The 19555-nt window shown below is 39.1% G+C and overlaps 2 protein-coding genes across 2 annotated transcripts; one reads left to right on the top strand and one right to left on the bottom strand.

Annotated features, from left to right (window-relative positions):
• On the top strand, positions 1–16613 carry mipepb (mitochondrial intermediate peptidase b). Its single transcript, XM_036594885.1, has 19 exons — positions 1–620; positions 750–923; positions 1875–1963; positions 2451–2537; positions 3143–3206; positions 4353–4535; positions 6342–6498; positions 8225–8273; positions 8371–8431; positions 8522–8574; positions 9123–9276; positions 10643–10720; positions 10802–11006; positions 13023–13132; positions 13220–13294; positions 13463–13579; positions 13684–13805; positions 15943–16016; positions 16392–16613. The coding sequence occupies exons 1-19, from the start codon at positions 483–485 to the stop codon at positions 16472–16474; spliced, it is 2073 nt and encodes a 690-aa protein (XP_036450778.1). The 5' UTR covers positions 1–482; the 3' UTR covers positions 16475–16613.
• A 398-nt stretch (positions 16614–17011) lies between these two features.
• rps25 (ribosomal protein S25) lies at positions 17012–19555 on the bottom strand. The gene is made up of 5 exons (XM_036595489.1): positions 19467–19555; positions 18340–18432; positions 17933–18116; positions 17163–17261; positions 17012–17068 (listed from the first exon to the last, which is right to left on the bottom strand). The coding sequence occupies exons 1-4, from the start codon at positions 19467–19469 to the stop codon at positions 17167–17169; spliced, it is 375 nt and encodes a 124-aa protein (XP_036451382.1). The 5' UTR covers positions 19470–19555; the 3' UTR covers positions 17012–17068; positions 17163–17166.

Below are 19555 nucleotides of genomic sequence, written 5' to 3'. Positions count from 1 at the left end.
TTTATTGTAAGGAAAGCCTGGCCAACATCGTCTCAGCTACCACGGTTGCCAAGTTCGCGATTTTCAATCTTTTTTTTATGAAAAAACTAGCAGAAAAAAGTTGTAAAAATGTCAAAATGTATTTTTTAACTTATATTTTCAACCTTACATTTCCCATTGAACACCGGAACACCTGGCAAGTGCTGAAACGACAGAAGAGCAAACCGAGATTTAACGTTAATCTTGGGAAGCAGCCGCGTTGTGAAATGTCAGATTAACTAATATGACCGTTTACAGAACACTTAATAACGCTGTTTTAGCACCTTACCACCACCTTTTGTGGGGAATTAATAACGAATAATGAAAAACTGACTTAAACAACCTTGAATGACACTGGCAGCTATGTCGGCTAGTTAGCTTAGCCGCTACAGCTTTAACCGTTACTGCTGAGCATTTATACCATCTACCTCATATCAGGCAGCTAACCAGAGCTTTCAGAAACCATGTTAAGACGAATTCGCTTCGACCGGCTTTTTAAAAGCTCACAAGTACTATTTAATCGTGTCACTACTTGGTCTCCTGTTGGAGCAGCTTTCAATGCGCAGCACCACAGGCGACCGGAGCGCCTGCAGAAAAATGTGGTGAGTTTGAATTTCCTTGTTTTTTAAGCAAACTAATCGTAACAGTGGTGTTTACATGTGTTTTACCCCCAAAAACGACCGAGCTTTGCGTTTTAAACTGACTTTTTGGAGTCTTTACTTTGCCTACAGGGGTTATTTGGAGTGCCTGAGCTCAGCTCTCCTGCCGGATTCCAGGTTGCCAAACGCGAAGCACTCTGGGAAATGGAGTTTCTGGTGAAGAGAGTCTGTACGGAGCCCCCTGGTGTTGGGACGGTCGAGGCTTTTGACCAGCTGTCTGACAGCTTGTGCAAAGTGGCAGATTTGGTAAAGTGGAGAGTCATGCAGCTCTTTTTAGACAAACTTCAGGGTGATTTCGCAATTATCATTTGCTTTTTTAATCATTTTTCAGCACCGAATCTAAGAAAACATATATTTAACCATGCAAAAATACTAACCAACCTATATTCCTAGAGAAGGTGGTTCTTTAAGGGTTCTTAAGTTAAGGTAAGGGTTCTGTTTAGAACCATTGCAAGCTTTAATAGTTCTTTGCAAAGTGGTTCTTCAGATTGATGGAGAATGTGTTGTTTATGGTTTTATATAGAACCTTTTTAAAGTTTCATAGACCCTGTATTGCACCTAAAAGGTTTCTTCTATTGTTACGATGTCAAGCTTGTAACCATAGAAGAACCCTCTTGGGTGCTGTATAGAACTCTTTTCAAAAAGGTTCTATAAAGCACCATCTACAGCACATTCTCCATCAATCTGAAGAACCATTTCACCATGCAAAGAACCATTTAAGCATAAAATGGTTCTAAATAGAACACACTTTATTCTTTTATGGACACTTATTCTTTACAGACAAGTGTGTATATATTTACTTAGTTAGTTTTTATTTATTCTATATTTTTTATCTTTAGTCTTTTAAGGTATGTTTATACTTTTATAAAGGTTTTTACCTCTAATTAAGGCTTTTTCCTAATGACATCTCATAGTACATGAGCATAGTGGCAATAAAGATATCCTATCTTAGAACTCATGGTTAAGGTTTAATAGAACAATTGCTTTTACTTAAGAACACTTGAAGAACCGTCATTTTTAAGAATGCATCACAGGAACAGTATCTCATTTTTTAAATATTGTAAATGTTTCTTAAGGGTGACAAAACTAAAATGTACATTTTTCATAACCTGTAATTGACGACTACTGAAAACAGACGTTTCAAGAACCTGGTGCTTAATGGATTCACACTAAAAATCTTTAAATATATTTTTGCAGGCAGACTTCATCAAAATTGCACATCCTGATGCTGCTTACCGTAAGGCGGCTGAAAGGACCTGCGTCGATATCGGCACAGTTGTGGAAAAGTATGTCTTTGCGTTCTGCTGTTGATCAGAGCAGCACATACAAGTCAGTATGTCACAGTTGTGAATAGGGGTGGGCAATATGATGATATTTTATCGTTATCATGATAAATAATATCACAGCACACTTTTCTGAGAATATTGTGTAATGTAATCATTACTACTTATACAACACTGACAAACTACATGTTTCATTACTAAGTGATCATAATTAGGCCTGTTTAATTAGATGCAGTGCAGTTACTATTATTATTATTATTATTATTGTTATTATTATTATTATTATTATTATTAGTGGTAGTAGTATTATTGTATTTTTATATGTGGCACAACAGGTTTTATTTTGTCGGTTCCAACTTATTAAATCTCAGAAAAATGAAATATCTTGATGCATATCGTATATCATGAAAATGTCTTGAAGTATGATATTTTTGCCTTATCGCCCACCCCTAATTATGGAATGTGATTTTTGTATGTTTGTATATGACAGACTGAACACGAATGTAGAACTGTGTCAAAGCCTGAAGAACCTGCTGGATAACAAGGATGTTTTGGCCACACTGAATCCAGACACACGGCAAGTAGTAAACTGTTTATCTCTGCTAATGATGCTGAGATTTAACCACACTATTGTATACACCGATCAGGCATAACATTATGACCACCTCCTTGTTTCTACGCTCATTGTCCATTTTATCAGACTGTAGTCCATCTGTTTCTCTGCATACTTTGTTAGCCCCCTTTTACCCTGTTCTTCAGTGGTCAGGACCCCCATGGACCCTCACAGAGTAGGTACTATTTGGGTGGTGGATCATTCTCAACACTGCAGTAACACTGATGTGGTGGTGGTGTGTTAGCGTGTGTTGTGCTGGTGCGAGTGGATCAGACACAGCAGTGCTGCCAAAACAATAATGTGATTAAATCTCAGCATGATTAGCACAGAATGTGAATCACATTAGGATAAGTAGGGCTTAGTATTAGTATTAGACAGTATTATGCTGGACTTCTCTGTGTTTAACCCCTCTAACCCGAGGTTTACTGTTGTTATTAAAATCTAATAATAAGGAGTGAATATGAAAGAAACATAAATGAATATATATCATATTCAGTCATTGCTGTAAATGATCCGATGAGGGTCTTGACGGTTTAAGGTGTTTTAATCATTGAACACATTCCTTTCAGGAGAGTGGCCGAGCTGTTCATGTTTGATTTTGAAATCAGTGGGATTCATCTGGATGAAGCAAAGGTTTGTTCCTATACAGTAAAGATATATACACTGTGTATTAATGTATCATATACAGTAAAATTCTGGAGTCAATGTTCTGAATAATATAAAGCCAAGATAGCTGTATAAAACGATTCTTAAGTGCTCATCCTGAGCAGCTTTACAGGTTTCAAGAATGAAGAATGGAGCTGTATAAGATTCAAAAATAATTTTGGAAAATATTAATTGTATTATAACTTTGTTATAATACAATGGATATTAATTGTATTACAACAAAGTTATAATACAAGTAATATCCAGCCAAATGTCAAGGCTAATATAATTTGGCAAAAGATTAATGCCCAGTATATTATTTACGATTTTAGTCGCTTGTTCACAGAATTCCTGAAATACTAAAGACAACAGACTCAATGCCCAATTGCAAGGAAATTAGGGACTTTACCATCTACAGTCCACAACATTATTAAAAGATTCAGAGAATCCAGAGAAGTCTCTGTGTGTAGAGGACAAGGCCAAAAACCAATAATAAATGCCTGTGACCTTCGATCTCGTAATGAATATAACCACATGGGCTCGGGAATATTTCAGAAAACACTCTACTACACAAAGCGGAAGAAACGCTGCCGACTTCTCTGGGCTAAAGCTTATCTGTGGTGGACTGAGGTAGAGTGTAGAAATGTATGCTGTGGTCTGACGAGTCCACCTTTCAAATAGTCTTTTTCAGGGACATCCCTGTTTGTTTAAATGCCAGGCCACATTCTGCATGTTACAACAGTGTGGCTTCATAGTAAGAGAGTGGAGGTGCTAGACTGGCCTGCCTGTGGTCCAGACCTTCCTCCCATTTAAAACATGTAGCGCGTTATGAAGCGCAATATTGAGCAGGTTAAATGTTATATCAAGCAAGAATGGGGAAAAATTCCACTTTCACACTTTTTTAAAAATTGGTGTCTTCAGTTCCGAAATAACAAAAAATAATAATAAGGCAAGTTATTTCAAGCATATGAGTGCAATTTGGCCCAAATGTGTTTTTGTTTACCACATTTTGGAAAGAAGTACAATGTCTGAAATATATTTCTTATGTTCTGTATTTTTCTGTATTTTTTCTTAATGAGTGCATTTATTGAGGCTGTCTGCTGAGATAAAGTGAGTGACTTTTTGTGATTTTAGAGAAGAAAGGCCGTCAACCTGAACGTGAAGCTGCTGGATCTGAGTCATGAATTCCTGCATGGCTCTCACCTTCCGAGCACAGTAGAGAAGCGCGCTCTGCCTGAACACATTCGCCACTGTTTCTCACTTGATGGGAACCGAATTCAGATCAGCGGACTGCATGCAGATTCTCCAGATGAGCTGGTAAGTGCAGATTATAGAGGTGTAAATCTTACAATCATTTGATTTATTACAGTTCAGCGCATCATCTCAGATTTCACAATTTGATTTAATTAGAATTTGTTATTTTGGTGTGATCCTAAATTTTATTTAAAAAATGACTGCAAAAATGTGACTGGACATATTACTTACACAGTAGGTGAATATCGACAGTAAAAAAAAAATTTCATTGTGATTTTTCCATATCGCTGTTGTCAGAACAAAACCTCGTATCTCCAAAATAATAACTTTACAGGAGAAGGAAAAAAACCTACTTTACTTTTAATGTAAGTCAATGAAACCAGACTTTTTCCAAGTACTTTTGGGCCGTTTCTTTTGGTCCATTCATCCTGAAATTTACACTCAATGTAAAGGACAAAAGGCATTTCCAAATTATGTAAAAAACTGAAAAATGAGATAAAAAAAATGAGATAAAAAAAAATGGAGATATGAGGTTTTGTTCCGACAGCAGCGATATGAAATGGCTTTAGAATCAATTTAGAAAAGTAATAGTATCATTTATACTCGAAAGTTATTATAATTGATTATAATTCCAAAATGCAGTTCACTTGCCACTTTCAGTTTCATGTATCACAATGCATCAGTGAATTTTCACACTTTGGTCAGCTTTTATATCATTGCTGTCAGAACAAAACCTTGTATCTCCACTGATGAATCCAAACCCCAACGAACCAGGGGACTGTTGTCTGGACAAATGAAGTTTATTCGTTGTGCGCACAGGTTCCAGACAGCCAGCCAGTCCGTAAGACAATGGACTGTCACAGATTTATAGCTGGACTGATGCCAAGATTAGACTCAGCCTATACATGACAAGTGACAGGTGTGACAGACATGATCATATAAGGAGAAACACAAAATAGGCAGCCTAAAATACAACTTCTGCACATACACCCACAACACAGCACATTTCACAACAATAAATTCCTTCACCACTTTTTACTTTTTTTTAAACATAATTTTAACATGCCAGTTGCCCTTTACAGAGTGTGTAAATTTCCTGGTAAAATTACTTGGAAAAAGGTCTGATTACTCTGACTTACATTAAAAGTAAAATAAGTTACCATTTTGGAGATACGAGGTTTCTCATGTATGTTGACAGTATGTTTTCTTCTGGCGTATTGACCCTGTTTCTACTGTTTGTAGAAGTACAAGAGCCCACATTGACAAGTTAATAAAGAAACAAGGATTAAAATTCAGATTTTTCTATAGAAACAGAGCTTGTTTATCTTTTAAAAGTAGAAAGTAAGTCATTCAAGCAACAATTTTATCAGTATTAGATTAGGGTGATGTAATCTATATGAACATAGGTCCTTCAGTATTGAATACCTTTTGACGCTGTTTATTAGTGCACTTCATTTTATTACTGATGGCCTAAAATCTGCCACTGTGAGCTGTACTGTAAAGTTGGCTTGTCAACTTCGCCCCTAAGAAGGAAGGTTTTTATTTACAAGGCTCTGTTGAAACAGCCCACATATATCATCTTTGCCTACAGTCAGAATAAATGACATGTATTAGAAATAATGACCGGCTGGTTCTGAATATATTCGTATCTACTTGGTAAGAAAGCATTTTCACATGTGGAATAACTTTCAACTGAGTGCTAAAATACAACTCCTTTTAGTCAATTTAAAAGACTTTTAAACAATTTGTTCGACAAGAGTTGTAAATAAAGGAAAATAAATAAATAAATAAATTTAGCCTGTGTTATTGTTGTATTTGATTTAAACTTTGCATGTCCACACGTTAAAGAGTCTGTTGTCTCCTCACCAGGTGCGAGAAGCTGCATACAGAATCTTCCTCTATCCAAACAATGATCTCTTGCTTTGCCTGGATGAGCTTCTTACTTGTAGGCGTGAGCTGGCAAAGCTGGTGGGCTACGAGTCATTTGCACACCGAGCTTTGAAGGGAACGATGGCGAAAACCCCAGGTAAACAGCCCCGTCTTTCAGCACTAACTGCTCAGTCTTAGAGGAATAATCCAGCATTTTTTATCTTAATCTCTGTCTGCTGCATCTTTATCGTACCATCAGTGACCTCAGACAATCATTTTAACACGTTTGCCTGAACTTATAATACAAGGCGGGTGATGAATACTTTTGAACGTTGGAGCAGCACAGTAAAAATAAAGTTTTAGCTGCTTTTGTTTTACTTAATGCTGTGTTTACATTTTAAAAAAAGCAAAAAAGGCTGGAGGATGCGGAATAAACTTTTCATTTTTTGGTATATTATAGGGTGCGCCTGAATTTCATCAGTGTCCATGGCTCCCAAAATATCATCTTCTTTATTCCATCGTCACATTTGATGTCAGAAGTAGGGAAAATTCAACTCTTGATGGAAATACCCGCTAAATTTTGTTTGGCTTCTCTATTGAAAACAATGGAATATCAGGTCTACCATCATAATGTAAATGCAGCAGGTGGAGCGTGTAAAACTCCCACTCTGCTGCACTGGTAACAGATCGCCACATATTCTTCTGGAAAACTAAGCCCAAGTCTGAGATGGAGGTGGGCAATATGGCAAAATGCCATATCATAATACTTCAAGAATTTATGATACATGATAGGTTACAATTTTTATTCTAACATCTGATAAGTGAGAACAGACAAAGTAAGCCTACATTTTGAAAATACTATCAAAAACTATAAATTCAGTTATTCAGATTCAACATTTCACACACTGTACTGCACTAAATCAGTTGAACAGGACTAATTATGCTTTCTTTGTAATCAAACATGCAGTCGGTAAATGATTTTTAAGTACTGATGATGTGCACAGTTTGTTCAGACACATATATTGTGATAATGATAATTATTGTCATATTGCCCAGCTCTAGTCTGAAAGAAGAAATGATACAGATTTACAGCTTAATTTACAAATACTGACTGAAGAATTCATACAAGTGTAGGGCTGTCAATATCAGTTACATTAGTAATTGTGTAGCTGAGTAATCTAGTCTAATAAATTGTTAATTAGTAATCTAGAGATTACTGACGATATGCACAATGTGCTCAGAAATGAATATTGTGATAATGATTAATATTGTCATACTGCCCAGCTCTGATCTGAACGAAGAAATTATACAGATTTACAACTTAATTTACAAGTACTGACTGAAGAATTCATGAAAGTGTAGAGCTGTCTATATCGATTGTAGTAGTACTTGTGTAATTCAGTTATCTAGAGATTATAAAGTAATGGAGTAATCATATACACGCAAGTTGCAACGACAAACATTTAATTTTTTCCTTCATATACATGACATTTGTATCTACAAACATGCGTTTGTGAGATCCTGCTGGTGTGGGTTTCCTCTATTTCCATTATGCAGATAAATTGAATTGAGTGCTCCCCCTTGTGGAGAATGTTCATACTGCTAAACCTGGCTTTATAACAACCTGCGGTTTGCCAGCTTATTATTCAAATGGTCGAGAAATCCTGACAGTCTTCTAAAAGTATTGTACAAAAATATGTAGTCCCAATAAACGCTCAGTGACGGAATTCAGCGGCGGCGCATTGACTTCTTATGTAAGTGTGTCGAGGGTATTCTGTTACTTTGCCAATGCAGGGAACTGTCATCTGTGGTACATTACAGATGCAGCGGATAGAGATTTGGTTGAAAAGTGTAAAGCTGGAACTGTATCACTTACTTTTCAGAGACTGTGATGACGTTCCTAGAGCTGCTCACAGAGAAACTCTCTAACAGGTATGTTTCAAAATCCTTATTTGACATTATTTGAGAAATATGATGGATGTTCAGATTGTTTAATCTACTCAGCATTGCTTCCTGTATAACCTTACAGAACAGCAAAGGATTTCAGCATGATGAGGTCGTTCAAGAAGAAAACACGTTCACGAAACACTGTATGTTTTCTTTACAATTTGATTGTTTCTATATGTTTCACTTGTTGGATGTCCCATTCCTGACATATGTATTTGTGTATTTTATTATAGGATCTAATGCCGTGGGATCACCCTTATCTCAGTGGTGTCATTCGAGCTGAGAAGTGAGCTTACTTGCATTTATTGAATGAGTTTTTAGACACTGTGTCCACTCACTGTCCACTCTATTCGACACTTCTGCCACCTTGTAGATGTAAAGTCAGAGACGATAGCTCATCTGTTGCAAACAGTTTGTGTTGCTCATCCTCTAGTCCTTCATCAGTGGTCACAGGACGCTGTTGGCTGGATATTACTGGATGGTGGACGATTCTCAATCCAGCAGTGACACTGAGGTGCTTAAAAACTCCAGCAGCACTGCTGTGTCTGATCCACTCGTACCAGCACAACACACACTAACAGTGTCACTGCAGTGCTGAGAATGATCCACCACCCAAATAATACCTGTTCTGTGGGGGTCCTGACCATTGAACAGGGTAAAAGGGGGCAAACAAACGTTCACAGAACTACAAAGTAAGATTTCGTGATGCACTGAATGGTTTCCTATAGAACTGCAAGCAACTTAGTGAGACTGTCATCCCACAGAAACACCAAACTGTGCGGTGCTTCAGCTGTTCAGGAGGAAGTCAGGCTGATTTGATTTTCTTGGTTTCAGGTGCAACATTGAGCCCATCCAGTACAGCCCCTACTTCTCTCTAGGAGCGTGCATGGAAGGGCTGAACATGCTCTTCAGCCAGCTGCTTGGGGTCTCTTTCCAGGCTGAGGAACCACAGACAGGAGAGGTGTGGAGTGATGATGTCAGAAAGCTGGTGAGACCCTTCCCCTGAATTAACAAATGATGGTTGAAATGATGGTTTTCAAGTATAGCTTGTCAAAAACTGTTTAACACACTGTTATCTATTAAACTGGACATACATGGATAAAATTCAGGCTTTATGTTCCTTACTTGTTCATGTCTATAGATAACAGTGTGTCAGAAACCACATGCTTGAGATTACTAAAAGACTTTGAGGCAAGCATGCTGTTGGCACTGTGCTAATTGGTGAGATATAAACTTCAGTACTGCCGTTTTGGATGGGCATAAAAAATTCACAGGTGGGCCGAATTTCAATCCCGTAGGTGGGGGATAAAAGCCAAGTGTAAACTTTGTTTGTAGACTGCAATAAAAAAAATAATGCAGTCGCAGACACTGCTTGCGAGTTGACCAGAACACAAACCTGGAGCTCGGTAAAAAACAGTAAAATAAATCTAACATTCATATTTTTTGCTTTTCACACAGAAGCAATAAAGACTGATGTATTTAATATGCTGCCAATGTTTTGGCATTTAAGCCTCTGTTGTTAAAGCTCCAGTATTTATGTTTTGGGGATTTGGAGACCTCTCTGGTGGAAATGTGTAATTGCATGCAGCGTGTGGAAGAACATTTTGTAACATGGGTTGTGCTTTGGACTCCTTTCCTGAGCGGATGAATCTGATGATTGTGAGCTCATTGAAAGAGAATTCAAAGAGAACTCACTTGGTGACGGAGTGTCTTCTGAGGATTTGAAGTGAATTATCTACTATTGTCATCATATTTTTATCAGTATAATGTTTAATAATGATTTTGAATTTTAGACCTAAACATCATGCCGGGTTTTTGTATGAGAGTGATTAGAAGTGCCTAAATGTAGCTCTCAAATTTGTAGCTGAGTACGTTGGTTGGATTTTGTCAAAAAAAAAGTTAAAATAAAAGCCATTTTAAATGTCATATTTACCAAGTGCATTTTTCCATTTTTTGATTATTTATTTATCATAAAAATAAATGAGAGCGGTCACTTTGGGTGGGCCAGTGATAAAAGTGAGTGGGCCATGGCTTTCTGGGCCTCACAGCTCCAGGGCAAAACTACAGAAGCAAAATGTGTCCTAGTTTATTAACTACATGAGGGTTAAGAGGGAAATTGTTTAAATTAGTTTGTTGGTAGAACCATCTCTTTAATCTGCACCTGTTAGTAACATATAGATATACTTTGGCCAACATTAACCTGATTACTGATAAAGGTTATTAACTTCTGTGTGTAATAACAGGTTGATTTATCTATATTCAGCACTCAGCATTACATATTAATTGTATCAACAGCAGCTAACTTACTCAGATGGATCCTGCAGAGTTGTTATCATTCCTGACTTTTTTCACAGGCTGTGGTTCATGAGACGGAGGGGCTGCTGGGATACATCTACTGTGACTTCTTCCGCCGACCTAATAAACCACAACAGGTGCTGCTCAAACCCATCTCACCCCTTTCATTCTCCTGAAGTCCGGTCCTTTATGTTCCTGTTTGGACTCCCGTCTGACAGGACTGTCATTTCACCATCCGCGGCGGACGGCTGAAAGCGGACGGACGGTACCAGCTGCCTGTGGTGGTTCTGATGCTGAGCCTGCCGCCCCCCACCAGCAGAACCCCCTCGCTTCTCACCCCCTGTATGATGGAGAATCTCTTCCATGAGATGGGCCACGCCATGCATTCCATGCTGGGCCGGACTCGCTATCAGCATGTTTCAGGTGAAAAAATCACAACTCTTATATAATTTATATTTTAAAAGGCCCATATTTTTCTTCCATTTTCTTGCATTTTATTTTTTTACCTTGAGGTCCATTTATGACTTATGATATATTTGTGTAGGTTTATGTACAAGAAAAAACATCGTAATTCATTTTTACACACATTTTCCAACCACTTATAACCGTTAGAATTAAACAGGCTGTTTTTGTTACTGTGCCTTCAAGACTGCAGTGTGTAAATGAGCTCTGTTCTGATTGGCTGCCCTCATTCAAAAAGCACTCCTTATAACTTCAGTGTAATTGGGCAGAACTAAACTGCTGTATGCTGGAGAAGTGGATATGTAAATGTGTTGGTTTTTGTGACATCACAAAAACTAAATTCATAATGGGCTGTTTAATTTACATATATGGGGTGTGAACAGTACATTTTTTAAAACTGTAACAGTTTATGTACCACATCATTTACATTTTGGTCATTTTACACAGGTAGGCAAAGGCAGTGTTGGGAGTCTTGCCCAAGGACTCTTATTGTTAAAGTGTAGGGAGCTGACCAGGTGGGGCCTTGAACCCCATTCTACACTACACTACACCCGACTACACTATACTAACCACCTCAAAAAAAAAAGCAGGACATGTCATTTTCCATGATAAGGACTCTTTGATATATAAAGTAATATTTATATTTAACATCCTATTTTACAATGGTGTAAACATGCCTGGATACATTATGGCGCATGACGTTCTCAGTGAAGTGTGGGCTCATTGTTTGGCTAAAATAAAATGATAAAGTTTTAGTATGTACCATTTATTTAACCCCCGAGTCCGAGTCAGTGGTCAAGATTTTGTAGTGGTCGAATCTGTGTCAAGGCCAAGACTTTGTAGTGGTTGGGTTTGAGTTCAGACTGAGACTTTGTAGCAGTTGAGTCCGAGTCAAGGCCGAGATTTCGTTGCGGTCAAGTCAGAGTCAGTGGTTGAGACTTTGTAGCGGTCAAGTCCGAGTCAGCAGTCATGACTTTGTAGCAGTTGAGTCCGAGTCAGCGGTAAAGACTTTGTAGCAGTCGAGTCCGAGTCAAGGCTCAGACTTTGTAAGAGTCAAGGCCGAGTCAAGGCAGAGAATTTTGTAGCGGTCAAGTCAGAGTCAGTGGTTGAGACTTTGTAGCGGTCGAGTCCAAGTCAGCAGTCATGACTTTGTAGCAGTCGAGTCTGAGTCAGCGGTAAAGACTTTGTGGCGATTGAGTCCGAGTCAAGACTGACTTTGTAGCGGTCGAGTCCGAGTCAAGACCGAGACCTTGTAGCGGTCGAGTCTGAGTCAAGGCTGAGACTTTGTAGCAGTCGAGTCCGAGTCAAGGCTCAGACTTTGTAGCATTTATTTAACCTGCAGCAAAGAATGCAAGAAACCCGAGTCAGACTCCCACATAGATCATATATTATACTAACAGGTATTACTGAAGGGGAAGTCCACCACTTTTTTCAAATTTGTCTGCATAAAATTCAGTTGTTGAAATAAAGATGTTCAGAGTGGTTTGATGTGAAATGGTTCATTGTAGAGGAACTTAAAAACTCTGATGTCTTTACAGCGGTGGTGATAGGACCCAGGGGTTGCCATGACAACAACACAAACATAGCCATTTCACTCACTATCCAAGCACTCGTGGACCTACACGTGTCTTCTGAGCTTTTCAGTTTAACGTTAATTGTAAAATAGTGGTAAATCTGAAAAAGTGGTTTGATGTGAAATGCCCCATTCTAGAGAAATGAGTGACCTAACAAAAAATATTTTAGTAGTGTATTAAAAATATTTTATTTGTGTATAATAACTTTCTGTGAGGGAGCTTTTTTAAGAGGCATTAAACTCTTCAGACGTCTGGTTCCTATCACCACCAACAATTCTGACTCTGCATGTTCCTCCAGAATGGAGCACTTTACATCAAACCAGTCTGATTTGTTTACATCTGAACCACATAATAATGCAGTAATTAAGAAAATCAGCAGAACTGTGTGGGCTTATGTGTACAGGAACCAGATGTGCCACAGACTTTGCAGAGGTTCCGTCTGTCCTGATGGAGTTCTTCGCCTCTGATTATCGTGTCGTGAGCCAGTTTGCTCGCCACTATGAGACAGGAGAGGTACTGCATTGAACAGCCATCGCCATTCATTTTGCACTGTTTTGTAGACGATGCAAACACCTATTTCTGGTGTTTCTGCTCTTCTAGCCTCTTCCTGAAAGCATGGTGACCCATCTCTGCCAATCTAAGAGAATCTGTGGAGCTGCTGACACTCAGCTACAGGTCACAAACTCTCTGAACAACACCTTTGACACTTGTTTAGTAGATGTTACGTATTTACATCTGTAGTCAACAATGACCACATATTGTTACCAACTAATCTCTATAACTGGAATTATATGAGATCTGAATGTGAAATTTATTCTAAGCAAATTTTTGTGTACATTCCAGGTTTTCTACGCAGCCTTGGATCAAGTGTACCACGGCAAACCGCAAAACAGGACAACCACTGACATCCTCAAAGATATGCAGGGAAGATTTTATGGACTGCCGTATGTTCACAACACTGTAAGTTACCTTGTGCAGTGAAGGAACTGCAGTGATGCAGTATTTTGTTGTATTAATTAATGTTGTATTAATTATTAATTAATCATTGTATGATTAATTTGTAGGCTTGGCAGCTGCGATTCAGCCACCTGGTTGGTTATGGTGCCAAATACTACTCCTACCTCATGTCCAGAGCTGTGGCCTCCATGGTGTGGAGGCAGTGTTTTCTCAAAGACCCCTTTAACAGGCGAGTGTGCTGACCGCTGCAGTGCTGTGCCTGTAACTGTGCAGCCATAATTAGTTCTTTGCAATCTGGATTTCGTTGGCAGCCTGTTAATGAGCAGCAACGATGCACCAGTGCCAGCTATTAATCAAGACCACTAGAGGCGAGTCAAGCCCGAGACCTGAACAAACTGAGTCTCAGTCAAGGCTGACACTTCGCAGCGGTCAAGTCAGAGTCAAGGCCGATACTTTGTAGCGGTCGAGGTTGAGTTAAGACTGAGACTTTGTAGCGGTTGAGTCTAACTCAGTGGGCATGACTTTGTAGCAGTCGAGTCTGAGTCAGTGGTCGAGACTTTGTGGTGGTTGAGTCTGAGTCAAGAATGTCTTTGTAGCGGTTTGGTCTTAGTCAGTGGTCGAGTTTTTGTAGCGGTTGAATCAGTCAAGGCTGAGACTTTGTAGCAGTTGAGTCCAAGTCAGCGGTCATGGCTTTGGAGCAGTCAAGTCTGAGTCAGCGGTCAAGACTTCATGGCGGTTGAGTCTGAATCAAGGCTGACTTTATAGCGGTTGAGTTGGAGTCAAGGCCAAGACTTTGTAGCGGTCGAGTCATAGTCAAGGGGTCAAGTCCGAGTCAAGACTTAAGACTTTGTAGCACTCAAGTCAGAGTCAAAAAGTCAAGGCCAAGACTTGTAGCGGTCGAGTCATAGTCAAGGGGTCAAGTCCGAGTCAAGACTTAAGACTTTGTAGCACTCAAGTCAGAGTCAAAAAGTCAAGGCCAAGACTTTGTAGCGGTCGAGTCAGAGTCGAGGAGTTAAGTCCGAGATTTTGTAGCAGTCAAGTCAGAGTCAAGGCCGAGACTTTGTAGCGGTCGAGTCAGAGTGAAGACCGAGACCAGGAGTATTGAGACAGACACAAAACAGACCAAACTAAGATTTTTTTTCAGAATGTAAACATGAAAAGAAAAAAGGGGGAAAATCTGAAATTTGTAGTTCATTATACATTATAATTCATTATACATGATATATAAATAACATTTTATTTCATTGTATATTTTGTATAATATTAATTGCTACATAACCTAAAAATATTATTTTTATAGTCATAGTCTTAGGCCAACTTTGCATTCTATCTTCTGGAAATGGTCACTGCCTAAAGAGGAACAAGTATCTCCAAAACAGTAACTTTACAGAAGAGGCCAGAAACATTCTTAACTTTCAGTGTAAATTAACTAAGAGATTTTATTCCAGGTGACTTTGGAGCATTTCTATTGGTCCATTCATCATTAAACATTCACACAATCTAAAAGACAGCTGCTGCGTTCAAATGATGTACAAAAATAAAAACTTAGTACCTTTTTTTTTTGGACGGCGACAAAATGGTGAGATTATTATTATTCTCTAAAACTTATTCAGAAATCACCACCTAAAGTCAACTGAATGTAAACCAAACAATGCACCAATTTTTTATTAAATGAAAACATAACATTCAGATCTGCCCTCATGGGGTGTTTCAAATTGGGAACCAGTGAATATCAACAACTGTTAAGCCATCATGTCGAGCAGGGGTGTCCAGTCTTATCTCCAGAGGGCTGGTGTGGCTGCAGGTTTTCACTCCAACAAATCAGGAGGTCACCTGATGAAATGTTTGAAGACTAAGACTAACTGATTAAACAAGTAGAATCAGCTCCAGCTTGTTTGGAGTGAAAACCTACAGCCACACCGGCCCTTCGCGGCTAAGACTGGAAACTCCTGATGTAGAGAAAGGACTTTTATTTTGTACGATGGTGGTGTTAATGTTCAGCAATAGGAAAAAAAGTTATGTCTCTAGTTATCTCAGAAGACGACATCACACTCAACTGGTCTTGAATCCATTCCACCTCAAGATTGGGCTCAAGTCCTGCAACACTACCAGCTACCGTGTTCTCACTGCACTGGCATGCACATGTACACCTTGAGTAACATGGAACTTGACAGAGTTCACCAGTTGTATCTAGTACTTTCTCAAGCTTGCAGTAAACTACCAAAAACTGCAGACACATTATTAGTCTTAACTGCTTTTTTTTTTCTTTAATTGACAAAGCACTCCGAGTAGCCACTGTGAATGAAATATCCTCTATTAATAGGCTTGTCTTTATACTCATCTTCCTCTGGGTGTCGCTCTTGCAGGGCCATGGGAGAGCGCTACCGCAGAGAGATGCTGGCTCACGGTGGTGGAAAGGAACCCATGCTTACGGTCACAGGTAAACTACTTTTGTCATTTAGTTGCATATATGCTGCCTTCAAGTCGTCCTTGCAAGTTCCTACGTACAGCCTTGGAGGCCGTAAGTTCGACTCGATTTGTGTCCAAGTGGGTTTGGTTGGAAATAAGGGGAAATAAAATTTTTGGTTTACTTGTATATTTGTTATTAAAGAGAGTCTGTGTATTTACATTATATCTGTATTGTCATGTGTGGACAGTCTTGTGGCTGAAGCATGGCCAGTTTATCAGCTGCTATCATTGGTTTTTTGACTTGACTTTGACTTGACTTGAAGGCAGCAATCATTTCAGTTCTTAAATTTTTCTTAAATTCCAGCATGAAACCAACATTCGGTTCAGTTGAATGTGCTCTTTTTAGAAATGCTACAGAAGACCCCCACTATTGAAGACTTTGTTGAAGCTCTAGTGCTGGACCTTGAAGATTTTACATCTTCCATTTAGCAGACAGATGAAGCTCTACACACCTTTTCAAACTGTTGATGCCTTAATGTAAGATTAAAAGGAGATCACTATTAAATCTGACTCATGAAGTGCTGCTGTGTACATACTGACCGTACCATTATAGTTAATAAACCTGAACCCTTGTTTGTTAAATCTTCAGTCTGAATTTAGTAAATTACAGCCCTTTTTTCTCTTTGATAACATTCATCAGCACCACACTGTCCAATTACCTGTTTTTTATCCATCCATTCCCAGCTTAAGTTAAACTTGTCTCATTGGCTTCAGTTTTCTCTCTCTTTCAGTAACTATGTACCATATCTTAAGATGTTCTCCATCAGTGGGATGTCTTTACAGAGCCAAAAGAAAACACCTCCACCATGCAATTCAGGAAAACATTTCACCTGATACGATTTACCTAAATAAAAAATAAATGAATTAATTAAAAGGATAAACCTGAAACTTGCAATGTCACCAAACCCAAATGACTAAAGAAGTAGTAGCTAAAACGTATGCAGAGATTGACCACAGACACAAATATCTTTTTTTTGTTGTTTATTTAACTATACAAAAGACCTTAACATCTCAGAGAGGAACCTGGAATAAAAGAGAAAGAAAACTGCATTAAATGAAGGATATTCTGGATTATACAGTGAACAGTTTGCAGTGGGAGAATGACTAATGTAATCACCTCATTATGCCTCCTTCTCTGGTGCAGCCTCATCAGTGCCCTTGGTGTTACGTGTGTAGATCACCTGAGCCCTGTGCTTTGACACTAGCTTGATCATACCTGCAGGAAAGACGAGAATAGCATCAGAACCACTTTAAATGGGACCCAAACACATGGTGAACCATCATAAACATAACTTTGGTGCACTGAAATTATAGCAGTGCCACTAAATCGAAGGAAAATTTAAGTTCAACAATCTTCCTTATACCAAATGTAGTGAACAGACCAAGAGCGTTGGATCAGGACACTAAAGCACAGCTTTTGATTCCAATATTGTACATTGCCAGTTCTTTATGAAATATTAACATAAGACATTAATTAATGGAAACACCAACTTAACGCACTTTTTTAGCCTCTCCTTATGTTTGCTTTATCAATACAAAGTATCGAACCAAGACACCACTGTATTTTATCATTATGAATTATTAATCATTACACTTTTGGCCAAGACGTTTTGTGTCCAAAGTCCTCTTCTTTAATTTTAGTTGAGTTACGAGGCCAAGACAACTGAAGTATGTCACCCAAAAAGATTTTAGGTGATGCTGACTTCCACTACTTCTTAGCTACATCAGCCTTGTAGTTCCAGTGCAATAAATAAGCTTCAGATACCAAACATGTCTTGTTTAGCCAACATCAGGGGTAAAACGGTTAACAGGAAAACGGTCATTTTTGATGTTTGTGAACTGTTCTTTTAAACAACATCAGCAACCAAAAGTCAAAGCATCCCCTACCTTTGCCAAGCAGTTCAAGAAGGGCTGCCCTGGCAAGGGAGCCTCTGATCTTCAGCCTCTCGGACACAACGGCAGGTGTGATGAGCTTGTAGTTAGGGACTTCTTTGTACAGCTTGTCATATGTGGCCTTGTCGAAGAGGACCAAGTTGTTGAGCTTGTCCCTCACCTTTCCTTTGGACCACTTCTACTCCAAACAGAACAAAAAAGGGATTTAGAGTCCGGACATATACCTGCCTACAATTAAGGTTCTCACCCATACAACTACATAACTTACATAGCAGGTAAGGAATAAAACACTAATAATTAATAACAGGTGTTTTTTAATTAATAACTAAATAATAAAAATACAGATAACTAATGAAGCAGTATGAATCTAAACTTTAATATCTGTAGTATCAAACAGTTACCTTCTTTTTGGCCTTGCCTCCAGATTTGTTGACGGGATCCTTGTCCTTTTTGGACTTGCCCGAATCCTTCTTCTGTTTGCTATCCTTGGGCGGCTACAAGGATACAAAATATACTTCGTTAATATACACTGCACATTCAAATAAGAGGCATCAGGGTCAGTATCCTAGACCCAAATTAAGTCTCAGTCTAGACTTAAATATACTCCTTGTCAGGGTATCGAGCCAATAGCATTACGCATTACAGCAGCTATAGATCATCTATTCTTTACAGTAAAGACAGAAATGTACTTCGCTTGATCAAAACACTTTATAACACTTAACTCTTTGTGTAAAGAACTCAGAATTTCAGTTTTTAGCCCAGATTAAACTTAAGTCTGGCATGAAAACTAGTCCAGAGCATTTAACTATCTTGTTATCCTTAAAAATAAATACATCTTTTATCCTTAGATATTATATGACCCCAGCACTTAAAATCGCTACCCAAGTTTGGGTCAGGTACTTTGTTTCTTTGGCAAAAAGGGATGTCGAATCATTTAGAGACAAACACTGAATGGGACCCCAAAGATAACAGGAGGGTTCAAACTGATCAGACATTGATGCACTCCAACCGCCCAGAAGTGACTCTTATCTCCTATGAGCAGTGGGACTTGTTTCCAGACTCAAATTAAACCTAAAACTGGACTTAAACAGATTTTAAATGGTGAATCAGCGGTAGCAGCAACGCCAGGCTTAAAACACGTCCAGGAAAACGGCTCCTACTGTGAGTAAGTCAACACCAGCTACACGAATAAAACAGAAACAAGCCCACACTGCGTGTTCAGCACGTATTATACAGACAATCCGGTCTGAAACTCTAAAATGTGGCCGTAAAGCTACAAAACACGGCCGCTGACGGGGCGATCGGGGCTCAGGCCTCCGACACGCTGCGGACGGACCGTTAGCATCGGCGCTAACCGCACACAAACCGGTAAAAATACCCCAATTAAACACTGAAATAAGCGCCGTCTGACGGCTTTGCCGTTTCTCTGAGGCTCTACGCGTCATAAGCGAGCACGTTTGTTGAGTTACACCGTGAAACCGAGCGGGTAAATGTGTTTTCAGCGCGCGCTGCGCGGGCCGGTACGCACCATGCTGAAGCTCGGAGAGAGAAAGGAAGGAGAGCCTGAGCCCACCCCGCTTTGGCCCCGCGCTTCTTCTGCGCGCCTCCGCCCGCGGC

This window comes from Colossoma macropomum, unplaced genomic scaffold, assembly GCF_904425465.1.
Source record: "Colossoma macropomum unplaced genomic scaffold, Colossoma_macropomum, whole genome shotgun sequence".
Lineage (NCBI taxonomy): Eukaryota > Metazoa > Chordata > Actinopteri > Characiformes > Serrasalmidae > Colossoma > Colossoma macropomum.
The sequence above is the reverse complement of the archived record's forward strand: the minus strand, read 5'-3'. Positions and strand labels throughout refer to the sequence as shown.